The 23,701-nt window shown below is 40.1% G+C and overlaps 3 protein-coding genes across 7 annotated transcripts in view; 2 read left to right on the forward strand and 1 right to left on the reverse strand.

Moving 5' to 3' along the window:
* Positions 1–21: 21 nt before the first annotated feature.
* LOC147162935 (uncharacterized) lies at positions 22–4,146 on the forward strand. Its single transcript, XM_086095074.1, has 6 exons — positions 22–176; positions 266–382; positions 1,859–2,110; positions 3,054–3,217; positions 3,330–3,466; positions 3,880–4,146. The coding sequence occupies exons 1-6, from the start codon at positions 71–73 to the stop codon at positions 4,019–4,021; spliced, it is 918 nt and encodes a 305-aa protein (XP_085951200.1). The 5' UTR covers positions 22–70; the 3' UTR covers positions 4,022–4,146.
* Positions 4,008–9,138, reverse strand: ttc8 (tetratricopeptide repeat domain 8). Of its 4 annotated transcripts, XM_086095070.1 has the most exons (15): positions 8,932–9,138; positions 8,678–8,701; positions 8,426–8,546; positions 8,291–8,354; positions 8,057–8,216; positions 7,881–7,970; positions 7,756–7,800; positions 7,583–7,668; positions 6,811–6,898; positions 6,466–6,576; positions 6,264–6,403; positions 5,993–6,167; positions 5,791–5,913; positions 4,603–4,686; positions 4,008–4,527 (listed from the first exon to the last, which is right to left on the reverse strand). In XM_086095070.1, exons 1-15 carry the CDS (start codon positions 9,043–9,045, stop codon positions 4,411–4,413), a joined length of 1,542 nt encoding a protein of 513 aa, XP_085951196.1. In that variant the 5' UTR covers positions 9,046–9,138; the 3' UTR covers positions 4,008–4,410. The 4 variants fall into 4 exon arrangements, with proteins under 4 accessions (XP_085951196.1, XP_085951197.1, XP_085951193.1 ...); XM_086095071.1 differs by lacking the exon at positions 8,678–8,701; XM_086095067.1 differs by having other exon boundaries at positions 7,583–7,800.
* Positions 9,139–10,341: 1,203 nt separating this feature from the next.
* The window catches only part of eml5 (EMAP like 5), a 43,932-nt gene continuing 30,572 nt past the window's right edge, over positions 10,342–23,701 (forward strand). For both annotated transcript variants that reach the window (XM_086094390.1, XM_086094391.1), the window contains exons 1-4: positions 10,342–10,845; positions 18,040–18,199; positions 20,056–20,154; positions 20,535–20,603. In XM_086094390.1, the coding sequence (XP_085950516.1) occupies positions 10,649–10,845; positions 18,040–18,199; positions 20,056–20,154; positions 20,535–20,603 (525 nt within the window). In that variant the 5' untranslated portion in view covers positions 10,342–10,648. The remainder of the gene's footprint in view (positions 10,846–18,039; positions 18,200–20,055; positions 20,155–20,534; positions 20,604–23,701) is intronic.

The following is a 23,701-nucleotide window of genomic DNA, read 5'->3' on the forward strand; positions in this document are numbered from 1 at the left end:
ACCTTTTTCTGTTTGTAATGTTGCACACACGGGGCAATGTCCTCCCAAATACTCCCTTCCTGTGGCTCTCATGAGAGCAGTCAACATGGAGGAGAGCACCTATAACAAACTGATACACCAGGAGCACCTGAGTGCGGACGAGCAATCACTGCACTCGAACCAGGAGAAACCTCGAGGTATACTAATGGATACACGACATATATAAATGTCCATTTCTGTGTGAGTGATTTTATTTCTTGAACGCTTTCTTTGCTTCTCCGTGGAGTGTCCTTGTCAATGGTGAGACCCGCATCCAACTGGACCTCTCACAGGTTGCTTGAAATCACGCTGGCTGTGCTTGCCGCTGTCCTGCTAGCAGTGGATATTGGCCTGGGAGTCTATTGTGAGTCCCGATGAACCTGTTAAGTTCACAATAAAGGGAGAGGAAAGTAAAAACAGAGCAGTAAAATGTAATGTAATAAAGGTTTCATTATCAGACTGCATAGGCCCCTTAGCACTTTAAGTCTTAATAACATGTGTTATTGTTTTTAATTAACTGGAATGAAATGATACTTTCATTTTTGTAATTTTACAGAGAATATTTTAATTGAAATTAATTATTTTGGTTGATCAATATAGGAACTTGAAAAGTACAGTTGTATTTCCAATAGGGGTATCAAAATGAGTGCATTAGTTTTGAGTTAATTTAAAGTTCCTTTAACACCACAATTTTTTTTAACGCACGATTTATGACCAATTGCAAAGCAGCAGACACGTCGAAGTAGTAAGAAGTGTAATAATAATGCATATATTTGTGGAGATAATAATAGTAATAATAATGCATATATTTGTGTAGACTGCAGTCAATTTGCATTTGACAATTTTTAAAATGTGCAGAATTTTGCCAGTTACTTCATGTTTAAAAATTCAATTCAATTGATTTCATTCATTTGTAACAAAAAAAAAAAGACAATATAAAGCAACATTTAAATTCAAAGTAAAGTAAAAGAAATTAAAGGGGACAGAAAGAAGTAAAATACATTAGCTCTTAATTAGAAAAAAAGCCCCAACATCAACAATGCAATTATGCTATCTAGTGGCAAAAAAATGACCAATGCAAATCAATATCACATTTGTTTTTTACAGTAAATCTTTTTCATTTTAACTCAATTTTATGAATGATGAAATTACTTTATCAATGACTAAAAGATGCAGCCATATATTTTTCCACTTTTATGTTAACTAGATCATGGAAACTTAAAATATTTTATTGTACATTTAGAACAGGTATAAAATTGTGATTAACCGTGAGTTAATTATTTAAATAATGTCATTAATTATGAATACAATATTTAATCTCCTGCGACACCCCTAATTTCCAAATAAAGTGAACACAACAGTATGTTGTTGTTTGTTAGCACGCTGTTCATGTATTTATTCAATCATATTCATTGAGTTGCCACGTCAATACCAATACCAGGCCTTATTTCAAGGTAGGCCTACTTGCAATTGTGGCCGCTTTACAATCAGGAACTACAAATTAGAATTAGAAGAATAGAACATTTAATGCAATATTTAGTTTACAGAGTATTCCTGCATTGCTGTCAAGTTTCTTCCATTAAAACCTGAATTTGTCCCTGTTGCATGCAGCCATTGTTTTGCCATTTTATTCTATACAATATATTTTGAAAAAAATGATACAGAAAGATCAAATATGACACCAAAATATTACGGGAATAAAAATTCTGCTTGGCAGAGGTCATTAAAAGTTGCCTTGATAAGTTCTTCAGTAAGATACTGAATTGATATTATTATTCTTATACTATTTCTGATGCATTATTGTATTTTGTGTTTGACTGCACATTTTCCTTGGCGATAGACAACAATCTCACAGACGAGTCTCAGGCAGTGTTGAGCATCAGCCGTGAGGTGGCCACACTGAACACAGCCTACGATGACGCCTCAAAACGACGAGCTGAGGTCGAAATGCGTTTGGCGCAAGAGAACAGGCAGCATCAAGTCATCAAGTGGCAGCTGGAATACCAGACGAAAAGAAGCGGCGACTTAAAAAAGCAGGCAGACAAAATCCAAGCGGACATTAGCGTCTTAAAATCACACATCCCAATGATAAGTAAGTTATTTTTTTTTTTTAACACATTACATGGCTTGCTATAGTGGTCCATTAAAATCTTCTTAACTCATTCACTGCCATTGATGGTGATATACGTCAAAAATTCATTTGAACTATTTCTATTAGTTTTACATTTTTTTCCACTTTTGTTAACAAGAGTATGACAACCTAGAATTTTTTTTTATTGTACGTTTAGAACAGATATACAATTTGTGACGTTCCTAATTTTTAAATAATATTTTATTTTTTGTTTGATTACTTAATTATTTAAACTCAAGATCTAAAATTGTATCTCTGTTCTATATGTACAATATATTTTTTTTATAGGTTTTCATACTGGGGGTAACATGGGGTCACCTGACCAAGTGGAGTTGGAAATGAAAGGAATTATTTTTCCTATGCAAAATTTTGTGCCACCAAATGTAACTTTGTCGTTAACTCATTCACTGCCATTGGCGGCTATAGACGTCAAAAATTAATTTGAACTATTTCTATTAGTTTCACATTTTTTTCCCACTTTTGTTAACAAGAGTATGAAAACCTAAAAAAAAAAAAATTTTTTACATTTAGAACAGATATCAATTTTTTTATTAATCGTGAGTTAACTATTGAAGTCATGCGATTAATTACGATTAAAACATTTAATCGTCTGACACCCCTAATTTTTAATAATCTTTTCTTCTTTTTTTTTTATTAGGGGCATCAGGCGATTATTATTTGTAAAATTGTAATTAATTACATGACTTCACTAGTTAACTCAAGATTAATCACAAATTTAATATGTTCTTAATGTACAATATTTTTTTTTTTAGGTTTTCATACTCTTGTTAATAAAAGTGGAAAAAAAATTTAAACTAATAGAAATAGTTCAAATGAATTTTGTACGTCTATAGCCGTCAATGGCAGTGAATGAGTTAATCACCACAAATGTGTCTTTCTACAGAGGAGGGCTGCAGACACTGTTTGCCAGGATGGACTTTAATCAACTCGGCATGTTACTTCTTTAGCTTCTCTGAAACATACTCTCGCAGATCGTGGCAGGATGCAAGGGAGTTTTGCAAAAAGCACAGCAGCGACCTGGCTGTGGTAGACAGCTCAGAAAAGCAGGTGAGACAAATCTACCGCAGCTTTGATCGAATCAGTGCATCGAGGCAACATTTGTTACTTGTTGGAGTAACAGAAATGTCACGTGTATTTTTTAAATGCCATCGCTTGTCAGCTGAGAATAAATCAGCTGATACATCTTCATCAAGACCCATGGAGATCCATAGCCCAGAGCGGCTTCTGGATCGGATTGCGAGATGTGGACAGCGAAGGAGTTTGGAAGTGGCTGGACGGAACGAGACTGAATGAAGGGTAATACTTTTGCTTTTTTGAATATTGATGAATGAAGAAGAAGAAAAAGGCTCCGGGCAAAGGGCACATTCTAATCTGGGGTGAAAAGTAGCAGTGAGCATATAATTGAATTGTGTGACTGTGTGAAGGCAACAGTGTAATTTGAATACAGCATAGGTGAAATATAGCGCAGTATAATCGCAGCCCATTTCACATTAATGTACATACTAAAAATACAATATTGCATGTGTGAATGACTTAAGTTTAAAGCCATTGACTTTAATAGGTGCTCAAATTAAAATTGTTTTATTAATATTTTCTTACTGTTAAGTTATTCATCCCTAAACATAAACTTTAAGTGTAAAATGAAAAATGCCTAGCTATTAAATTATAGGCTTTAATGCTAAACAATATGGTCTGTCATTTTTTTTCAGCTACTGGAATGATGGCGAGCCCAATGACGCGGGCGATGAGGACTGTGCAGCCACCTACCCCAGAAACAATCCCTTCAAGGCCTGGAATGATGCCCCATGCACTTACAACCTCAAATGGATTTGTGAAATGTCAGCCAGTTAGTGTATTTTTGATACATTCAAATTTGTCAAGAACACAGAAAGTCAAAAATTGTTACAATTTATGTGCAAGCTACAAAATGCCATCTCTTTATAAACAATCAATAAAATACATTTCTTTACTACATACACATTTGCTTTACAGGTTTAAAAATACGTACGCATATAATTTAAGCCATCATGGTTATACACAGACCAGCATTTAGAGCCTCACTTGCAAATGTCTCTAAACATCATAAAGTTTGAATTTACAGCAGCAAACACGGTCCGTGAACAGCCGCCAGTTATTGAATCTTCTGCCATATTACACACAGGAAATTCTGTTTCCAAACATTATAGGAAGCGCGTTTTTGAACACCCTTTCTGTGGAGTAGTCAAAACCAAGCCAAGAGTTCACAGTGCTGCAAAATGCTGGCGAAGTTGCACCAGGACTTGCTGGGTGTCGACATGCTCGGGGAAAGCGTCTTCAGACTTTCGAGCCGCCATGTAGCTGCTCTGAAGGTCTCCAATCTGCACACGCAAAGAAAAGATTAGCTCCTAAATTCTTTAATTTGACAATTGAACTAAAAGGTGGATATAAATTACCTTTTCACAGAGAATGGATAGATTGTAGTGAGGCTCATACATGTGAGGTGATAAGGTGGCCGCCGTCTGCAGGAACGCTTTAGACTAAATGCGGAAGGTTGAAAAAAATAAAGTCACATCCATTTTAACATCTTAATTGATAAACATGTATTCACATCTCCATTATGAAGCTACAGTATGTGAGCTAAAAGAGAAACATTTTTTATAGATGGCAGAAGGTACACAATTCACCTGTGCATCCACTTTTTGGACATTTCTCTTTGGTTGTGTGCTGGGAGATTTTTGCATTGTAAAATATGTTTAGAAAGTAAGGTTTGGAAATTGTCAATGGGTCCAGTTCAGGGCAGACTTAGCATTAGCCAAACACAGGGCTCAGAGAATGTCCAAACAACTCATAAAGTTTTCTTTGATTTAAAGCAATTTACTGTTTGTGTCCAAACTAGCTTAGACGTTTTCACATTGACACCAAATGTGCGTAAGTGACAGCAGCAACAAGATGTGAGTACTAAAATGTTGAAACGATATTGAATATCGAATAATAATCTTCTCAATTACATGAAAAGTGTTGAGATGATTCATTTCTTAGATAAGAATAGACTACTTTAGGTAAGGAAATTCAAAACGTTTCTCAAATTCACACATTTTAGTAGATGATAAAAAATAGAGTGAAAGTCAATTTAAAAAATTGTCTTTACAATAATGCAGCCCCACTAGACTAAACAAGGTATTCTGATTAATATTGCGTTTACGGGCTATGAATTAAGCAGCAAAATCCACCCGTTTTTATCCATCTCAGGCGACGGCCATTTTGCCACTTGCTGTCGACTAAAAATGACATCAAAGTTCCTCAGGTAACGACCAATCACGGCTCACTTGTTTTCGGAGTTTGGCCATGTGACGTTCGCAAGCTGAGCCATGATTGGTCGTTACCTGGGCAGGCTGATCCTTGCGCAAAAGTGTGGAATTTGCTGCTTAATTCATATTCCACAAACGCAGTACTAATCAGAATACAGTGTTTAGACTAGTGGGGCCGTTTAGAACATAGTATTGAAAAGAAAACGTTTGAGCTGACTTTCCCTTTCATATTCAAAATCATTGCAATGTACAGATGTGGGAGGGCCCCATGACCGGGTTTACCTTGGGCCCCAAATGACTAAAAATCACCCGAGATCCATATGAAGGCGTTACCTGTTCAACGTGACCTTTGCGGAGCTCCAGCACGGCAAGGTTATTGTAGGCTTCAGCATGATCATTACTAAAAGCCATCGTCAGTTTGAAACACTGGTAGGCCAAAGTCAGGTCTCCTATACCCTGTGCACACGAGCACTTTGTGTTTACGATTTTGCCACGTTTCAAGTTATAAGACATTCATTTAATGTGGTCTACTCACCACAGCGACTTGTCCGATGTTGTACCACACGTCTGCTTGCTCTTCGTCGTTGGCCACCAGGGCCAGCGCTCTCTCGAAAGACGACAGCGTCATGTCATACTGCTGCGCATAAAAGCAGCACAGGCCCAGGTTGTTGTATAGTTGGCAATTATACACCCCCATCTGGAGAAGCCGCCTAGCAAGCAAAGAAGTGGGTCACCTCAATCATCATCATCATCATCATCGTCGTCGTAAAATGCGCACGACGCGATGCTGAGAGGTTTTGTCCGACCTGTAGAAGCGCAGCGCAATCTCAGGTTGATCTGAGTAGAAGTGATTGCTGCCTATACAAGCGATGGCCTCCACGTGTGTGTTGTCCTGCTTTAGGACTTCTTTGTAGTACTCCGTGGCCGACGCCATGTTGTTCATCTCCTGTGACAATTGCGGCTCATGAAGACAAGTGGACCCCGAGGTTGACGGCGACACACACGTACCTCGTGTACGCGAGCGATTCCCGTCAGGAGGGTGACCTCGCCAGGAAAGTGGTCCAAGCCATGTTTGAAGAGGTTGAGGGCTGTGATTGGTTGATCCAGGCGCTGATACAGCTGATGGGGGGGAACAGAACATCTGAGTAGCGGAGGTGGCTGAAGAACTTACTGTCTGTACTTAACATTTACTGTACTCTAGTAAAAGTACAATCACTGATTCACCTCCTTTACTCAAGTAAAAAAGTAAGTACAAATTATGAAATAAAGCTAAGTACAAAAAAAAATACTTCATATTACTACTTGCACTCATTAGTTACCCTTGGCTGAAGGTTACACATCATTTTTATTTACCTTAGCAAGATAGAGGTACGTATCCACCATCTCTTGGTGGGTGAGAGCTGACCGGAACTGCTTTTCAGCTTCTCGGTACAAACCAAGCCTGCAAAGGTGAGATACATCAAACTTAGAAGGCGAGAATGGCCAGGATGTACAATTCAGAAGTTAAAGGACATTATGGGTGAAGATACGCCTCTAAAGTCCCACATTTTGAATTGTACAAAACATACAAAAGAAGCTGCAGCCTCAACAAAGATATAAAATACCCATCCCGTCATTAAAGCAGTGCTTCTCAATTTTTTTTTGTCTCGCGCCACCGCCCACCCGACCCCCAAAATCTCCGGTGTTACTATAAATAGAATCATTTGACTATGTAGTTGTTGTTACGACACTTCTGCAGTGGAGCTAATACTCCTTTTGCACTCTCTGACAATGTGAGCGCCGCTGCCACCTACTGTAGTGGAATGTGCAATTACAAATATCATAACATGACATGTTCCCTGAGGTCACATGTGCGCCCCATTGGGGCCTGCCCCCCCTATTTGAGAAGGACTGCATTAAAACATTGCCAGTACAGTTAAATACGGGTTTTATGAAGGCGAAATGTTGTCCCTGGAACAGATTATTAAGTACATGATTTCTGAAGGGAAAAGCAAAAAGGAAAAGAAGATTTCCTTTGAGAAGAACTGCTTCAAAATTTGAAATACATCTGAGGCTGACTGAACAAATTGTGTTCTATATAAGAGGATTGCATCATATGCCTTGTACGTGTTTTGGGGTCACTTGCCTGTAGTAGCATTTTCCGAGCTGGACTTTCCACCACCAGTCTTTGAACTGGGCCTGCTCAGTTGCTTGAGCAGCCAAATCTAGCGCCTGAGAATGAAAAAAAAAAAATGTCATGAGAAATATCACAACACAACAATTTTGTTGCCAGTTCACGAGCAGTAATTCCCCACTTACGTTTTTTACATCATTTTCATGATGAAAGATGTACTCAAAAAGTGTCTGAGAAGGGGAATTAATGTTACTCAAGCAATGCACACAAAAAAAGGCTTTCAGGCAAATGTGCAAAATACATGTCTTACCCTAGACAGATTGGGCTTTTGGGAATACTTTGACATATTTAACCTTGACAGGTTTATAAATGGTCCCTCTGGATTGGTTAACATAGAAGCCTGAAGGAAACAGGGAAAAGCAAATATTACCATTTCAAAACCTGCCACCCTCTCACATATCACACGAGTCAGCCACGTTAACCCACTGTTCCCAGACGAATGAATCGACCCGAGGCGCTGGTGACGGGCCGGGCCGTACTCGCAGTGCGCGCTGTCTTAATGGCTTGCTCCATCGTGCCAGGACGCCCCGACTGCGTGTTGGGCCTCACAAATCCCGTAATGGGACGTCCGGACTGAGTCATAGGCCTAGAATTAGTGGGAAACCCTTAAGCCCAGGAAATTCATTTATAGGAATTTGATTTATGCTGCCTAGTTTGTACCTGACAGCAGGTGTGGGACCGCCACCCTGGCTTGTCCCAGGCAGTCTCAGGGAAGTTCCAGGGCCTAGAGGAGAGCCACGTTAGTGAAGAATAGTTGATTGTCAACAACACAGGCACTGAAAGACTTATACGCACGTGCAACCTGAGCAATGGCATTTTCATCGAGCATCATCTCAGCAATCCCCTCTTGATCAACCTCAATTTCATCAATGTACACCATCTCTGTAAGAGCCTGTGTTTTTAGGCTCCATGCAGCCTAAGAGAAGGGGAACAAACATGAACACCACTTAATAGCTCCTTTAACAAACACCGATTAGACTGATGCTGCAATAGAAAGGGGATGTTGGTGATGACGATGATAAGATAGACAGTTATTGTTATTGTTACCTCAGAAACAGACAAAGATGAGTCCTAAGAGAGCATGCAAAAAGAGGTTAGCAGAGTGTTGAGGACAAGCATGAATAAAGAGGGGAGAGAAAAAATAAGAGCGAGCAAAAAAAAGGTGAAACGTGAACAAGTGTGATGTTGAGCAATTTTCCACACAATGTCGACCGACTGGGACTAATTAGTCGCATTTGCTACAAAAGAATAGCAGAATCAAGCTAACAGATTGTGCTAGCCCGCTAACTGCAACACATTACCTGGTCATACGGGCTGTCTTGTAATATTTTGGAACAAACTTCCGAACACTGTTGCAGCTTCCGCCTCCTGAAGTAACTCCACGCCAGAAACAGAGGGTCCATTGTCACCTCCATTGCTTCGGTCGGTCAGGGGTGGAAATCAGCAAAGCGCTTCTTTTAGGACAGGTTTAGTAGGGAAAGGATTATGGCGGAGCCAAAGCTTCCTTTGTTGCTAGGAGACGGGAGATTGGGGCGGGTCTTCATGACGTAATTTCCTTTAAAGATGGAGACAGATTTTTGGGGGGTATTCTCACGTAGTTTTTTTTACGTTATTTATGTAAATGTAAATTAAAAATTTATCATGTATTTATTGTGTATGCATGTTTCCTCTTTTCCTTTACGCTATTTATTTTTTCCTTGTTATGCAAATGAAGAGGGCAAGTTTTAGCTATACAGTTTTATTTAGATTTGTTTTACTGTCCGTGTATGCGTTTTTTTTAAGCCTTGATAAATTACTGCTTTGTACTTCAATGTCAGGTGTGACAGTCATGTGCTGTTTCACTGTGCTATCCCAAAATTGACTGAATTTAATTTAAATAGGATTTAAAAAACAAACAAACAAACATGACATTTGTGAATACAGAGTCAAACCATCCCATTTACAATAAAGTTTTCTTTCGGTGTATCATTTGTTCTTTCCATTTTTGCCAACCAAAAATCGAAAAATGAAAAGTGGCTGATTACTTTATGTACTCATTTATTTTATCTAGCAGGAAAAAAAGCCAGGTTTAAAATAAAAAATAAAAAATAAAAATACATTTTTGGTTCAGAGCAAAGTTACAAAATGGAAAATTGGGCCACAGGAAGGAATTTGATTTTAATGTATAATTTACAAGATTTATGTGATATACAGGTCTTGGTGTCACAAAAACCTGACATTTGACATTTGTGTAGACCTTTTATACCGACTGATTGTGGCGGCTAACAAGTAAATGTATTTGCAGTAATATCTGTTGCCAAACTTAAATAGCGAACTGTCCTGTCGACCGTTTTTCTTCTTTTTTTCTTTTATCTAAGGCCAAAAATGAAAGTAAGCATTGATACACGGAATGTTTTCATTTGATCTGTTAGGAACAGTGAGGCTAGCCACACTTTCCATGCAGCTTAATCAGATTCAGATGGTTAAAAAGGTAGTTTGACAGCTAACTTTGCAAGCCCTTGTGATGATCTAAAATTTTGCACGAGACTATTAGGCTACATGAGTAAATTGAGAACGCATAGTTAAATAGATAGTTGTGTACAGTAGCATGTCCTTGCTTGTTTTGTGTCTACTAAACGATTGACAGACTCTGATTGGATAAGAGGTATGTCCGTTATCTATGTGGGCGGAGCTTTTGGAATAACAGCGCAGCTCCATCTTTGTTGGAAGGATTTGACAGGAGCTTTGACCTGTGTGGAAGAGGAGGACCACGACACGGAGCTAAGCAAGTATGAGCCCGCTTCCACTTCCACTCTCAACAACTCGGCTTCCTAAACTGATTCTCGAATAGCCAAAGAGTGGTTCCACCCAGGCTGAATTGGATCTCCAAAAATGCCACAATTGTACGCTCGCCCCGGACTGGTGAAAACGCCGGGGAACTGATGGGACCCGTGGGTTTGAATTAAATCCTCCTCGGTGAATGCCACTGTTTGAGATACCCTACGTGACAGAAACCGTGAGACACGCGGAAGTGCGGACATGGCTGACAGGACTGCTCCCAACTGCCACCTGAGACTGGAGTGGGTGTACGGATACCGGGGACACCAGTGCCGCAACAACCTCTACTACACCGCCGCCAAGGAGATCGTCTACTTCGTGGCCGGCGTGGGAGTGGTGTACAACACCCGAGAGCACAAGCAGAAATTCTACCTGGGCCACAACGATGACATCATCAGGTAGAGTGTGTTTAATGAAAGAGTTGCTTTTAGCACCAAGAAGCAGGCGTCACCTTGTGCAATGTGATGTGTTGGAGTCTCTATGAGAGGATGTTAAACTGCACTTAGTAACGTGCGTGTGAATGGATTTTTGGGGGGTGGGTTGGGGTGGGTTCCAGTGTTTTTGCTCAAGGACACTTCAGCACAGCATCCTCCTTGATCGTCTGTCGCCACCCTTCCAGATTATTCCATCAGGTTTAGCTGGATCCATTCCATACTGTTAAATCATAATTTTCCAGATTTTAAGGGAGTGTATTGGTTATGCAAGAGAAAGGCATGAAATCTTTGATATTTGATTTTAATTGTGCAGCAGACTAATGTCCAATTTTTTTCCACAAATCCATATAAGCAAGTATAACACAGTCAGATATTTTAATCTTTGATAGACATAGATTTATACATAGGTGGACAGTAACTTTCTGAATCTACAGCAGCTTATCTATATGTATATCTCTGTCAATCAGGGATTAACTTGTTCCACTCTATTGTATTTTGCTAGATCCACTTTATGCACCTGGTGTGTAGAAAGTGACCGTGAACTATCAGACATGTGGTGACCGAGTGTTTTTACACATTTACCTCACCGTTCTGAGGTAGAGGGTTTTATTGGCTGGCGAGCTCCCATAGTTAGCATGGATAGCCTCCAGCTCACCCTGACCAAAAAAAAAGGATAAGCAATTTGCAATTGACTGGTGGCCAGTCCCAGGTGTACCCCAACTCTTGCCTAAAGTCAGCTGGGATAGGCTGTAGCTCACTCATGACCCTAAAAAGGAATTGATGGATGAAAGACAAGTCACATATCGTCCAGCATTTTTTGTGTTTTCATAAGTAGGTGTTCTAGATAGATAGATGGATAAATACCATAAAAAAAAATACCTATTCTATTTAATTGAGTACTTAATGTAGGGGTGGCCACGTCAAAAATCTTCTTTACAATAATATGTTCTATGGGCCCCCACTGGTCTAAATATGGCGTTTGGATTAATATTGCATTTGTGTCATTTTATTGCAGCTTTTTCTGATCTTTTGCTCTGTTTTTGTCATACAGATTCTAATTAAGTGATTTCTTGATTGAACAGGTCTCTAAGTAATCAGGTTTGGGTGCGGTCTGTGAAAATTAACTCGGCTTTCCCAGAAAAAATTCACCACAATAAAATCATGATTTAGCTAGGGACTCAATTGTTTACTTGGGTTATCTTCGTCTTTATTTATATTTGTTTGATGATCTTAAACATTACATTTAACAAATTATGTAGAAAAAAAAGATGGCAAATACTATTTCATGGCACCGACATCAATTCTTATCAGCTTGCAAAAATAGGTGAATTTTCAGCCATGTTGAGGTCCTCAAATGGCAGTTGTTTTGTCTGAAAATAATAATAAACAGCGATTCCAATATACTAAAACCCTTTGACAAGCTGTTTTACCAAGCATTTAACTCCTCAAAATGCACATACATAATTAATAACACGCATTCAATCATTGCGTCATAATTTTTTCATACATTTACGCTACTGTATATAACTCTCAAAGAATTGTAAAATAACTGAAATGGCCCGTGAGGAAAGAGGCTTACATTTGTCACACCAGAATTCTGTGCGTGTTGTCAAAGCTCATCAAACATTGAGGCACCTGTTTTTTTTTTTTTGATCAAATGAAGACAAGGCTGCATCATCCGGCTGATGATGGTTGCGACTTTCCCAGCATGCCACACGACAATAACATGTGTCCAACGCTCCAGTGCTCGTGTTGACGTGTGCGCGTGTTGGCCTGGAGATAACTAGCTTTATATACTGTACTCTGTCGTTTCTCAGCTGGGCTCCTGCTCCATTATTTATTGGACTGTAGCGATACTAAACGCTTGCTGCCTTGTGGGCGAAGCAACTCTCATGGGTGTTGACCGCCTGAAACGTGTGAATTTGCAGTAGCGGGGAGGCCTGTTGGACTGGGAAAATTTAAGTTGTACCAGAGTTTGACAGGGGTTCTAACAGCTGCTATAGCATGTGTAATTTCATTAAAAAAAATTTGAATCGTGGATTTCATGAAAAGTTTTTAGTCTCCGTCTGTACATTTCATGAAACAGCCTTAAACGCCTCTTTATTTTGTTTGCTTGTCTTTGATTATTTTCTCAATGCATTATAGTACAGTAGTACATGTTTGAAGATAATTGCTGAAACCTTGTGCGATGACTGAGAACTATGAGTACTCAATTGTGCAGTTATAGCATTAAACTTGTTTTAATTTCTAACCGTTTCAGTTTTACAGTCGTTTTCCTCTCACTATATAAGAACTTGACCGCCTTTGCTTTTCATCAGCATCAGAATTTCGAGTTACGGTAGTTATTTTTGCCGATTTCTACAACTGTAACATGCAGTTAGCTAGCTAGTTAGCTATTTAGTTATGTTAGCTTTTATTCTGAAAATGTCTCTTCCTGGGATGAACAATTTACAAAGCAGCTCAGTTTCAATATATAAATGACTAAGTAACATGTATTTTGTTACTACTGTAGTAAAAAAAAGTTTAGCATTGTTATAAGTAGCAGGAAGTAAGTGTTCAAATGATTCACATGTAGTATGAGCCACTGGCTTAATAACATGTGCCGCTGTTTTAAATAAACGGTTGACTTTCCCTAAAGTGTCTCTGTTATGTGGACCCGCACACACTGACACCAAGTGAGGAGGTGACGCCACGGATGAGCCCGCGGCCCACCCGTCGGCCGAGAGGAGGCTTGGCTAGCTCGTGAGCTAGCTAGCGGCAAGCGACTACCGTTGTCGTATGGACAAACCGGTGGGATATATTCTGGCCACTTGAGACTTAAATGGTGGACATTCTTTGTATTTTTTGCAGACCAAACATATGATGTAGGCATAAGAAAGATAGATGTAGTGGTATTTGATTGACGCTTGAGCATGGGCATGGTTTCAGTGCATTTAGCAGACACACCCACAGACTTTAAGAGCAGAGACAATAGCTTCAAAAAGTTGTTTTTTTATCATTCAAATTTGACAGGGTTGTTTCTTCTCTGTGGTGTGTCATATTTTACAAGACATCTTTTCACTTTACAAGGACTATTAGCAATGAGACTTTTTTCTTTAACGGACCAGCTTCAATAAAGCCATTATTTTTTGCATCCTCTTGGTTGATTGGTCAGAGCAAAACATGGCATAGCTAAGTTTGACTGGCAAAACATTCTATATCTGTTACAACACATTTAATAATAAGTATGTGGTGAGCATTATGTAATTTATGTATTAGGAGGTGGATTGTGTCAGGAATGTTCCCATTTAGGTGCAAAATTCACTGCCGCATGGATTTTTATACAGCTCTTATATCCTCTTCTGTTTTTTATATATATATATTTTTTTTTTCAGATGACCCCAGATGCAAAGTCGCGCATTTCTCCTTCAGTTGTTTTGTTCAGAATTGTCGCCGGATCAATGAGTTTTCTTCTACTGGTTCTAACTCCTGCTTTTACATGCACTGTAGCATATCTTTTCACCTGAATGAATGTTTAATAGCTAGGAAAGTATGCAGATGTTATTGCTGAGATCTTCCTGTGCTTAATGCAGTTGCAGCTCGGAGCGCAAAAAATAGGCAGTTACTAGAAGGTGCTTTTGAAGCTTGTGGATTTTGTGCAATTGTTGTAATTTAGCACAGTCCGGCCTTGCATTTGAATGATTGTCTGGAGAGAGTATAGATCAATAAACCCTACAATTCATCATTTTACCCTTCTCAGCAGGTAAATCAATAAACACCGACAAGCCCTTTCATTTACAGCCGTTGCACAAGCCTCTTCCGTGCGATGTGGAATGCTTTGCATCAAGTGCTGCTTTCCTTTTTTTATACTTTTCTCTTCCTATCATTATGAAGTTGACCTTGGTTTAATCTGTCCAAATAATCAGATTTTTGTTTGTTTGTTGTGTAATTTAGTGTTCCCGTTGTCGAATGCTGCTACTTCTTTAGTTTGCACCTTGTGGTAGATCATCTCAAGGTTGTAGATTCAATCACATCTTTATTGTATTTCCAATACACCGTTAAGTGAATAAAGGAGAAGTCATTACAAAAAAAAAAACATTATTTATTTCTGCAAAAGATTGATTCATATTACACTACACTAAGTTATCTTGTTAACCTTTAGAATGAAGCGCTGCCAGAGTTATGGATTTTACATGTTTATGAGCCTGGAGGTTCCTTCAAATCCCTTCTTCCATATGTTATGCTTGTTTGGCACACTTCCCAGGAAGAAGCACATCATCCTAATTTCCTTTACTAACTGGACACGGAATCTTTAGTTCAGATTAAATCATGTCTTTGTTGAACATAGTACAGCACGAATGTGTAATAGTTTCTTCCAATCTCCCTTTTCTATTTTTAGCTTTAAGTACCTAGTGCATGGGCAGGTGTCTCAGATGAAGTTTGGTGGGCAGCTGGATTAAAAACGCCAAACCTCTGGAAAAATCCCATACACATCCCCAGAAATGGTTTAATCCTGACCTCCTTTTAAATCACACGAAGGCAAAAGCAGACAAAGCCTACCGCTGCTGGAGAAAATGACTCCCGTGTTTTGCTTTCAATTGTGCTGGGACTCACAAATTGATGGTGTTGTTGTGCCAGGGCGGATCAATAAGTGTGAATATATGTCTTTGGTGGTTGATTGTATCCTGCCATGCTGTAGCTCTGCTTCCCCTCCGCTCAAAATCACTCTTTCTGTGTACTACAGAAGGGTTTGTTGACACGCTGTTTTGGCAAGTTTTGCATATGTAAAGCAGCTGCATCAAACAACGTTTTTTTTTTTTTTAAACGGGAGGACCGTGGCGTCAGGCCGCGGGATAAGTCGTTCGTTGCGGTATTTAGCGATGGCTTTAGCTGAGAAGAAGGTAAGCGAAACAAGAGATTTTGTTGTCTCGCGGCTCCGAGTGCTTTCTGCTTCAAGCTGTTACATGGACAAACAGGAGGCGGGGACATGCGTAGTCTCTTGTTGGCGGGAAAGGAATGCATTTGCATGCAATTAAAACTGTTATTGTCTTGTATCCTGGTCGGCCTCTTATTTGTTCAGACTTTTCTTTGGAAAGAAATATTTAAAGGGATACTTGGCTCATTGAGTCATTTTCAGCAGTATTTTGTCCAGAATGAATTTGATAACTTTCCTGACGAATCAATTGAAGCCTCTACCTTTTGATAGCAGTGGTAACGCGACTCTATCTGCTTATGTTAGTGATTGTGAAGTGAGAATGACGGTAAAGCTCAAAAGCTGCTTGGTTGTATCATGTTACTTTTTCCAACTATATTTGCAAGAGAATAGAAGTGAAACTGGATTTCTTGTTTCATATAAGCCTTCAGATTCGGTGCTCACCTTTTTGTCGGATTTTGCTGCATCTCAAAGTGTTCCAATTATTTGTCTCCGTGTCTGAATGTTATTTTTAGCAGCGTTGCTCCGATTATGCAATTTGTAAAGAAGTGAGCTGAGAAACTATGCCAGGTGGGTGAGAGGTTCGATGGAGAAGTGAAGGGGAAGAGCGGGTGAGGGATCGAGTCGCATCTTCTCATGGTGATCTTACTGTAAATCCAAGTAGGGTTTTTTTTTTCTTTTTCTTGAGCTGGTTTGAGTTGACTAGGTCGATGCTGGACACCTGTTAGGTCTGTTCCAGAATTTTTTGGACTTGTTCTAACAACATTCTGGAGGGCACTTGGCTTAACAGTCATTTTAGGTTACAATGGTGGGAGCTCTTTACCGGGGTGGAATATATAGGCCACGAGGAGGAGAGCAGGAGGATGAATTGCCCAGTGAATCTGGAACGTGACCGGCGGCTGCTAAAAGGATGGGTGGGGCGGAAGTGGTTGGTGAGACAGCTTTATGCAGCCTGCTGTAGACCAGGAGTGCTTCAAGTTGGCCGGGGGGGGGGGGGGGGATTATGTAAGAGCGTTACAAACGTATGCCTGGCTACACGAGGAAACCCCCCCTGGATAAATTTGGGTAGGTGAATGGGCCAGCGATTGTTCAGTATGTTGGACTGCAAAGCACTGCAAACGTTTTGAGGAATGAACAAAAATAGAGTGGATATTGGTTAGTATTTTTGATTTTGAGATTCCTCCAGATGCCCTCCTAAAGGGCTCTATTTTCATTAAAGGGGAAGTCAACCTTAAACATTTCTTGACAAAAATATATGTTTCATGTGACCTCACTAGTCTCAACATGACAGTCTGATTAATATTACATTTGTGGAATAGGAGTTATGAAGCAAAATCCAGCCGTTTTTATTCATCTCAGGGGGCGGCCATTTTGTCACTTGCTGTCGACTGAAGATGACATCAGTGTTGCTCAGGGCTCAGCCTGGCAATGACCATTCACAGTTTTCTGAAACTGAGCTGTGATTGGTTGTTACTTGAGTCCTGAGCAACTTTGATATCATTTTCACTCGACAGCAACTGGCAAAATGGCCGCCTTCTGATATTGATTAAAAACTGCTGGGTTTTGCTGCTTAACTCATATTCCACTAATGCAATATTAACCAGAATATCGTATTTAGATTAGTGGGGTTGCAAAGAACATATTATTGTCAATTTTTTTCCCCCTTTAATCCACCTCTAGCTTTTTTCTTTCATTGACTGAAGTCATTTTGAACTTGACCTTTGTTTTTGTTGTTGTCACATTGTGGAATTGAAGCATAATTAAAAGCTTTAAAAACAAATATTTCAATTAAGGTCAACATTTAAATACAGGCTGATTTTCTATTTAGAATTTTTAAATCCAACTACGAGGAGTCAATTTCTCACCAGTCATGAAATTAACCGCACGTCACTGAGAGTATTAGCACACATACATCTAGCCTAATTGTAATGGTGGCCTAAGAGTTTTGCACAGTGCTTTTTTTAACAAATGAGACGATTTGATTCATGAGACTCAGACTGCTTCTCAGTTCCTGCAGGCACACATTAAACTAGGCTGTGTGTGCGCGCGCGCGTCTGTGTTAAGTCATCCGTGTCACCTCGTCAAGCTGCCCCTCTCCTTTTTGCCGTTCATTCCTAACACGGGTTTAATGTGTTCATCTCATCCCAGTAGTTTCCGCTGGAAGGTGAATCCAGCGCACACACAGACAAGCAAAATGGCCTTATTAACAGGATGTTTTGTCTTCTCTTCTCCCATTGTCTTTACAGTTTAGCCCTACATCCTGAGCGCGTGTTGGTGGCCACGGGGCAGGTGGGCAAGGAGCCGTACATCTGTGTGTGGGACTCCTACACTGTGCAGACAGTGTCCATCCTCAAAGATGTGCACACTCACGGCGTTGCCTGCCTGGCGTTTGACCTTGAAGGACAGGTACAGTTTTAAAGATGTTCCCAACCAGCTATGGCTGTCCATTTTTATAAACTGCTTTTTGAGGAGCATGTTTGTAGATGGAAACTCCATCCATCCATTTACTACCACTTATCCGGGGCCGGGTCGCGGGGGCAGCAGCTTTAGGAGGGAAAGCCAGACTTCCCTCTCCCCAGCCACTTCAACCAGCTCCTCCGACGGTATCCCAAGGTGTTCCCAGGCTAGCCGAGAGACATTGTCTCTCCAGCGTGTTCTGGGTCGTCCCCGGGGCCTCCCGCCGGTGGGACATGCCCGGAACACCTCTCCAGGGAGGCATCCGAACCAGATGCCCGAGCCGCCTCAACTGGCTCCTCTCAACGTGAAGGAGTTGCGGCTCGACCCTAAATCCCTCCCGGATGACCGAGCTTCTCACCCTATTTCTAAGGGAGAGCCCGGACACCCTACGGAGGAAACTAATTTCGTCCGCTTGCATCCGGGATCTCGTTCTTCTAGTCACAAAGTCATGTTTCTGGCATGTGAAAGGAAGTCAGAATACCCGCAGAAAACCCACACAAGCATGGGAAGAAAATGCAAATGTCACATGGGGACGTCAGTGTCAGGAACCCACAACATAAAAAAAAAGGCAGTCCAAAGGATTTAACCTCGGCAGAGGTCTGTGCTCTTGTTTTTCTGCTGCGGTTTGTTTTCGGGGTGCAAAAAGGCTGAGCACAGATGAGCTTAGTTGTAACTGCAGAGGACAATCAGAACTCATTTTAAATGACAGTGATTACTACAGCAGTTTTGTCTGGAAAGCTGCACTCAAGCATGTTACAATTATGAGACAATGACAAGTGTAATCACGTTGTTAAACGTACCCTTGTGCCTTAGTTTTTTTTTTTTTTTTGCCAAAGCCCAAATGACAAACTTTGCCATAACATTGACGTATACTTAACTGGGAATGTGTAGGGGTAGATTGTAAGGTATCAATAGTATGCTGGAACCATCTCATAATTTTTTTTTTTATCTTTGCATGTCCCTCATGCAAGCGCTAGTAGTAAAGTTGTACCTCCTGCATTTTGCCGTGAGAAATAACCCCATGTTCTTTTCCTGCATGGCTAACTAGCTGTGGATTTAGATTGAAAGTGACAGTATTTAAAGCAGGAGGAAGCTGCGTTGCTTCCCAGTGTGGTACTTTTATTCATCACTCGTATTCAAAAGAAGTCAAGACACTCCCGAGGGATCCCCGGTGCGATTAGCCAGTCCAAATATAAAAGCAATTAAAAAATGTGCACAGACGTCTCTCAGTGTGTTGCTAACTAGAGGAAACGTGCAAGGGTTTTTGTGATATTTCTGGACCCACCAGCAAACTAAGTCATTCCCTTTCAAGCGTTGCTAGAAAATAAGAATGTACCTTTTTTCAGTCCAATTGTGTGCATATATTTGCTTAAATGCCCTCACGCTGTTCGGCATTAAACGGCACACGTTTCGGGAGTCATCCGAAGACTGATTTCTAGTCTGCGGATCAAAGAGGACATCTCCTGCCATGCAAAGCAGACAGCAGAGTGAAGCTGCATTTCCATAAGAGCGGCTATGTTCACTTCTGCTCGACTGCTCCTGCCTACTCACTCAGTCAGCTATAGGTGGCTCCTCCAGCAAAAACACTCCAATGAGCTCACTGGAAGCGCCAGGGGCTGGACAACTGTCATTATTATTATTATTATTATTATTATTATTATTATTATTATTATTATTATTATTATTAGTCTTTTCATTGTGGCCTCCCATGCCACAGTGGAGGTAGCGGAGCAGCGTTTGCTTGTAGTTTGGATAACAAAATGTATAATATGTTATTTTATGTGATGTGTGTTTCCTGTCTGCAGTGCTTGGTGTCTGTGGGTTTGGACTCTAAAAACACAATCTGCGTGTGGGACTGGAGGAGAGGGAAGGTTCTGGCAGCAGCACCGGGCCATACAGACAGGGTAAATAAATAAATAATTTCCACCCTTTGCTTCATCAGCAGTTGACCACCCTCTTTTGCGAAATTGAGGACCTGCCTATTATTGAGGACAAAATAAATGAGGCCCCCACTTGATTGTGCTTATTTTGGACACCGCACAGCTAATCAAAGGGGATTTTTAAAAAAAATGATTATATGATGATGACGACACAGGCAGCTGTTGTTTCCTAATACAACCCGCATGCTGTAAACGCAGTCCACCCAGACTCTCCTTTCATTTATCTGCCACAAATATGACAAGCATGAGCATAACTCGAAAATAAGTGCTTCAAGAATCAGCGCTCAATATAAGTGTCATGTTGAGAGCACATCTCTGATGTATCTATCGCCTTCTCCCTGCAGATATTTGACATATCGTGGGATTTGTACCAGCCCAACAAGCTTGTAAGCTGCGGAGTCAAACACATCAAGGTACAGATTTCATATTTTTGCATTTGACACATCACAGTGCAAGTGTAATTAGTGTAATATCTCAATACAGATGTTTTTCAAACTGTAGATTGGGAGTGCACACTCGATGTGATCTCTGATGTGAGGCTTCAACATACAAGCACTGCAGTCAATGACTCACATTACGTTCACTCACATTTGCAGCAATTTCTACTGCAAAAAGGAAGGAATGTTGTCTTTGTATGATGAGCTATGAATCTGCTCATTGAGGTTTTCACAGCTCTCCACAGTACCAGCTGCAGCTGCTCTAGCATCTTTTTTTTTTCTTTTTTGGCTTGTCTCGATTGCAGCTCTTTCACGTTTTACATAAAGAACATCACAAGTTTATCTACGGTGTCACTGCCAAACTTTCTTTTGGGATTTGGAGCAGTATTGCCTTTGATGGAAATAACAAGGAGCTGGAGGAAGTCCCAAAACATGAGGAAAACAGTGAATCATGTTTATGTAAGAATTCTGCCTAGGAGTGATACTATAGTAGGTATGGGGAAAATATGCCCCATGTATTCCAGACATTTGGGTTACATACATTCAACTTCACAATAAATTCAAAATAAATGAAAGGATCCTGACAAATAACCCTAATAAAGTCAATAAAAATGAATTATACTCCACTATATTTTGAATGACACCAATACTGTTTTTATGTTGTTGTTTTTTGGGCTGAAATCGGATTAGATTACCAGACCCCTGCCTCTAAACGTCCCCATATAAATATGTACATTAGTATGAACAGCCTACCGTTAGGAATAATAACTCTGCATGATCCGATAAACAGATTATCAAGCCATGAGTCGCCAGTGAAAAAAGAAGAACTTCACAAAATGTGAACTGGAGACACTAAGAGACCCAAAACACTGTCCTCTTGTGGGTCATATGTTGATGTGAAACCTCAGTTCCCATACAGTAGCTCCTAATAGGGCGCTGAGTTAAATTGGTGGTCCGGATTTTTAGCTCAGTGGTCAGTGCTCTGCACTCCCAAATCAGAGACACGGTGGCAGTGTGGGTCCCATCCCATAGATTGGTGCCGCAATAGTAAAAATGCCCCTGCCACTCGTCGACAAAAACAATGTTTTTGGCGGCTTTTTGCCCTGAGCATCTACTGTGCTTCGCACGCCACTGCACCCGCCACTGCACCCGCCACTGCCCAGCATCCTCTCTACGACTCGCCAGCGGCTCTAAAGCAAGAAAAACATGTGTACGCCAGCCAAGTAGTTTCCAAGTAGAAGCAGCGCACATTCCCATAGTAATTTCACTCGTGATGCATCTTAACTCATTCACTGCCATTGACGGTTAGAAACGTCAAATTTTTTTTTTAAACTTTCTATTAGTTTAAAAAAAAAATTCTACTTTTGTTAACAAGAGTATGAAAACCTTTTTTTTTTTATTGCACATTTAGAACATATATAAAATGTGTGATTAATCGTGAGTTAACTATTGAAGCCATGCGATTAATTACAAAAAAATTTTTAATTGCCTGACTAATTTTTAATAATCCTCTTGTCAGGCGATTACAAATTTTAATCGTAATTAATCGCATGACTTCACTAGTTAACTCACGATTAATCACAAATTTTATATCTGTTCTAAATGTACAATCATTTTTTTCTTAGGTTTTCGTACTCTTGTTAACAAAAGTGGAAAAAAATTTAACTAATAGAAATAGTTCAAATTAATTTTTGACGTTTCTAGCTGTCAATGGCAGTGAATGGGTTAATGTAAGAGTGGAAAGGTGTAAATCTGTATTAATTATCTGGCATTGAAATGACAAATTTTGCTACTGCTTTCTGCCATTCTGCTAAGTTTCCACTGCATCAAATAAACGTGTTGCATTTGGCCAAATGCACGTGTTAAGTAAACGTCCCTCATCTCAATCTCATCTGTTGTATTTGCACTGAACTCTTCCTACTACTGCCCTGGTACAGAAACCTCCGCCGGCGCACCCCCGCCTGTCCACAATGCCCGCTTAGTCCTCTCCCTCCTCCCTCTACACTGGTTTCCCAATGGCAGGGCAATCCAGCAATTGTCCCATATAATTCCCCAGCCCAGCCTTTACCCTGCAGACCATGTGACATCTGCTCCCTGGCCCTGCGTTTGCTCAGTGATTATAGCACTCAGAGCATCCAGGAGATTTACTGGCAGTAATCCACTCACTCGCGGGCTGAGGGAAACACAACTTCTGTGACGACTACCAGGGCTGTGGACAACCTACACTTTTTTTTTTGTAACCCATGGTTAAGGTCTTTTAGAGTATTTCTATAAGCAATTTTTCAAATTCTTTATTCATTTATTTAGTAATTTTAGTAAACTAGTTTACATTTTTTTCTTTTGTTTTTAAATGGCTAAATATTTTTTTTTTAACTTTGAATGTTTAAATTATGCTTCTAAGGAACTATTTTACCAAGAAAAACTTTACCAGGATAATGAAACTAGCATTTTCAATTTCAGCAATTTGTTTGGAGAAATTAGTAAAAAAAACTATTCTGCAAATGCATCCAATTCCTTTGCAATATGGACATGTCCCCCCATTCCTCCCCCTTGCCTTGGTGGGAGTCAGTGGAGGAACTGGATACAATTTGTCCATTCAAAATCATTGTATGTACATCAACATTACCTATAATGTCCAAAAATGAGAGTCAGTCTGCACCAAAATTTATCTCCACTTATGCCCACTTCACCCTCTGAAAATATCGCCAACGATAAGCCTCTCCATGACTCATTAGAGAATGAAGAAGTGAGCAGCTTACCTTCAGCTTCTCTCCTCATGCCAGATCTTTTTTTAATTTGCTAATAATATTTAATGAGATTTATATAGAGCCTGTCAAGTCATTAAGATTGCTTGTGTCGAAAAAACAAAAAAAGCTCCAGGCGGAGGACTGTATCTGTGTGTTAAATGCACCCACAAATTGTAACGGCCATAAATAATGGGCATTACAACTTGTGCTAAACGTTGTCACAAAATATACCCTTAAATCACTTTTTTCCAGTGATGGTGAATTTTAAGTGCTAACATACAAACCTATTACATAAGTGCCAATGTTCAGCCCATTCAACAGTCCCCT

This window comes from Leptonotus elevatus, chromosome 14 (genome assembly GCF_054856555.1).
Source record: "Leptonotus elevatus isolate MCC_2025b chromosome 14, RoL_Lele_1.0, whole genome shotgun sequence".
Taxonomy (NCBI): domain Eukaryota; kingdom Metazoa; phylum Chordata; class Actinopteri; order Syngnathiformes; family Syngnathidae; genus Leptonotus; species Leptonotus elevatus.

Coding starts and splice junctions, on each gene's coding strand:
- LOC147162935 (XM_086095074.1), top strand. CDS start 71: ATGAGAGCAGTCAACATGGAGGAGAGCACCTATAACAAACTGATACAC. Junction 177..265: donor GAACCAGGAGAAACCTCGAG/GTATACTAATGG, acceptor TTCTCCGTGGAG/TGTCCTTGTCAATGGTGAGA. Junction 3,467..3,879: donor GGAACGAGACTGAATGAAGG/GTAATACTTTTG, acceptor ATTTTTTTTCAG/CTACTGGAATGATGGCGAGC.
- ttc8 (XM_086095067.1), bottom strand. CDS start 9,045: ATGGAGGTGACAATGGACCCTCTGTTTCTGGCGTGGAGTTACTTCAGG. Junction 6,168..6,263: donor ATTGCGCTGCGCTTCTACAG/GTCGGACAAAAC, acceptor TTTGCTTGCTAG/GCGGCTTCTCCAGATGGGGG. Junction 5,914..5,992: donor ACATCGGACAAGTCGCTGTG/GTGAGTAGACCA, acceptor TCGTGTGCACAG/GGTATAGGAGACCTGACTTT.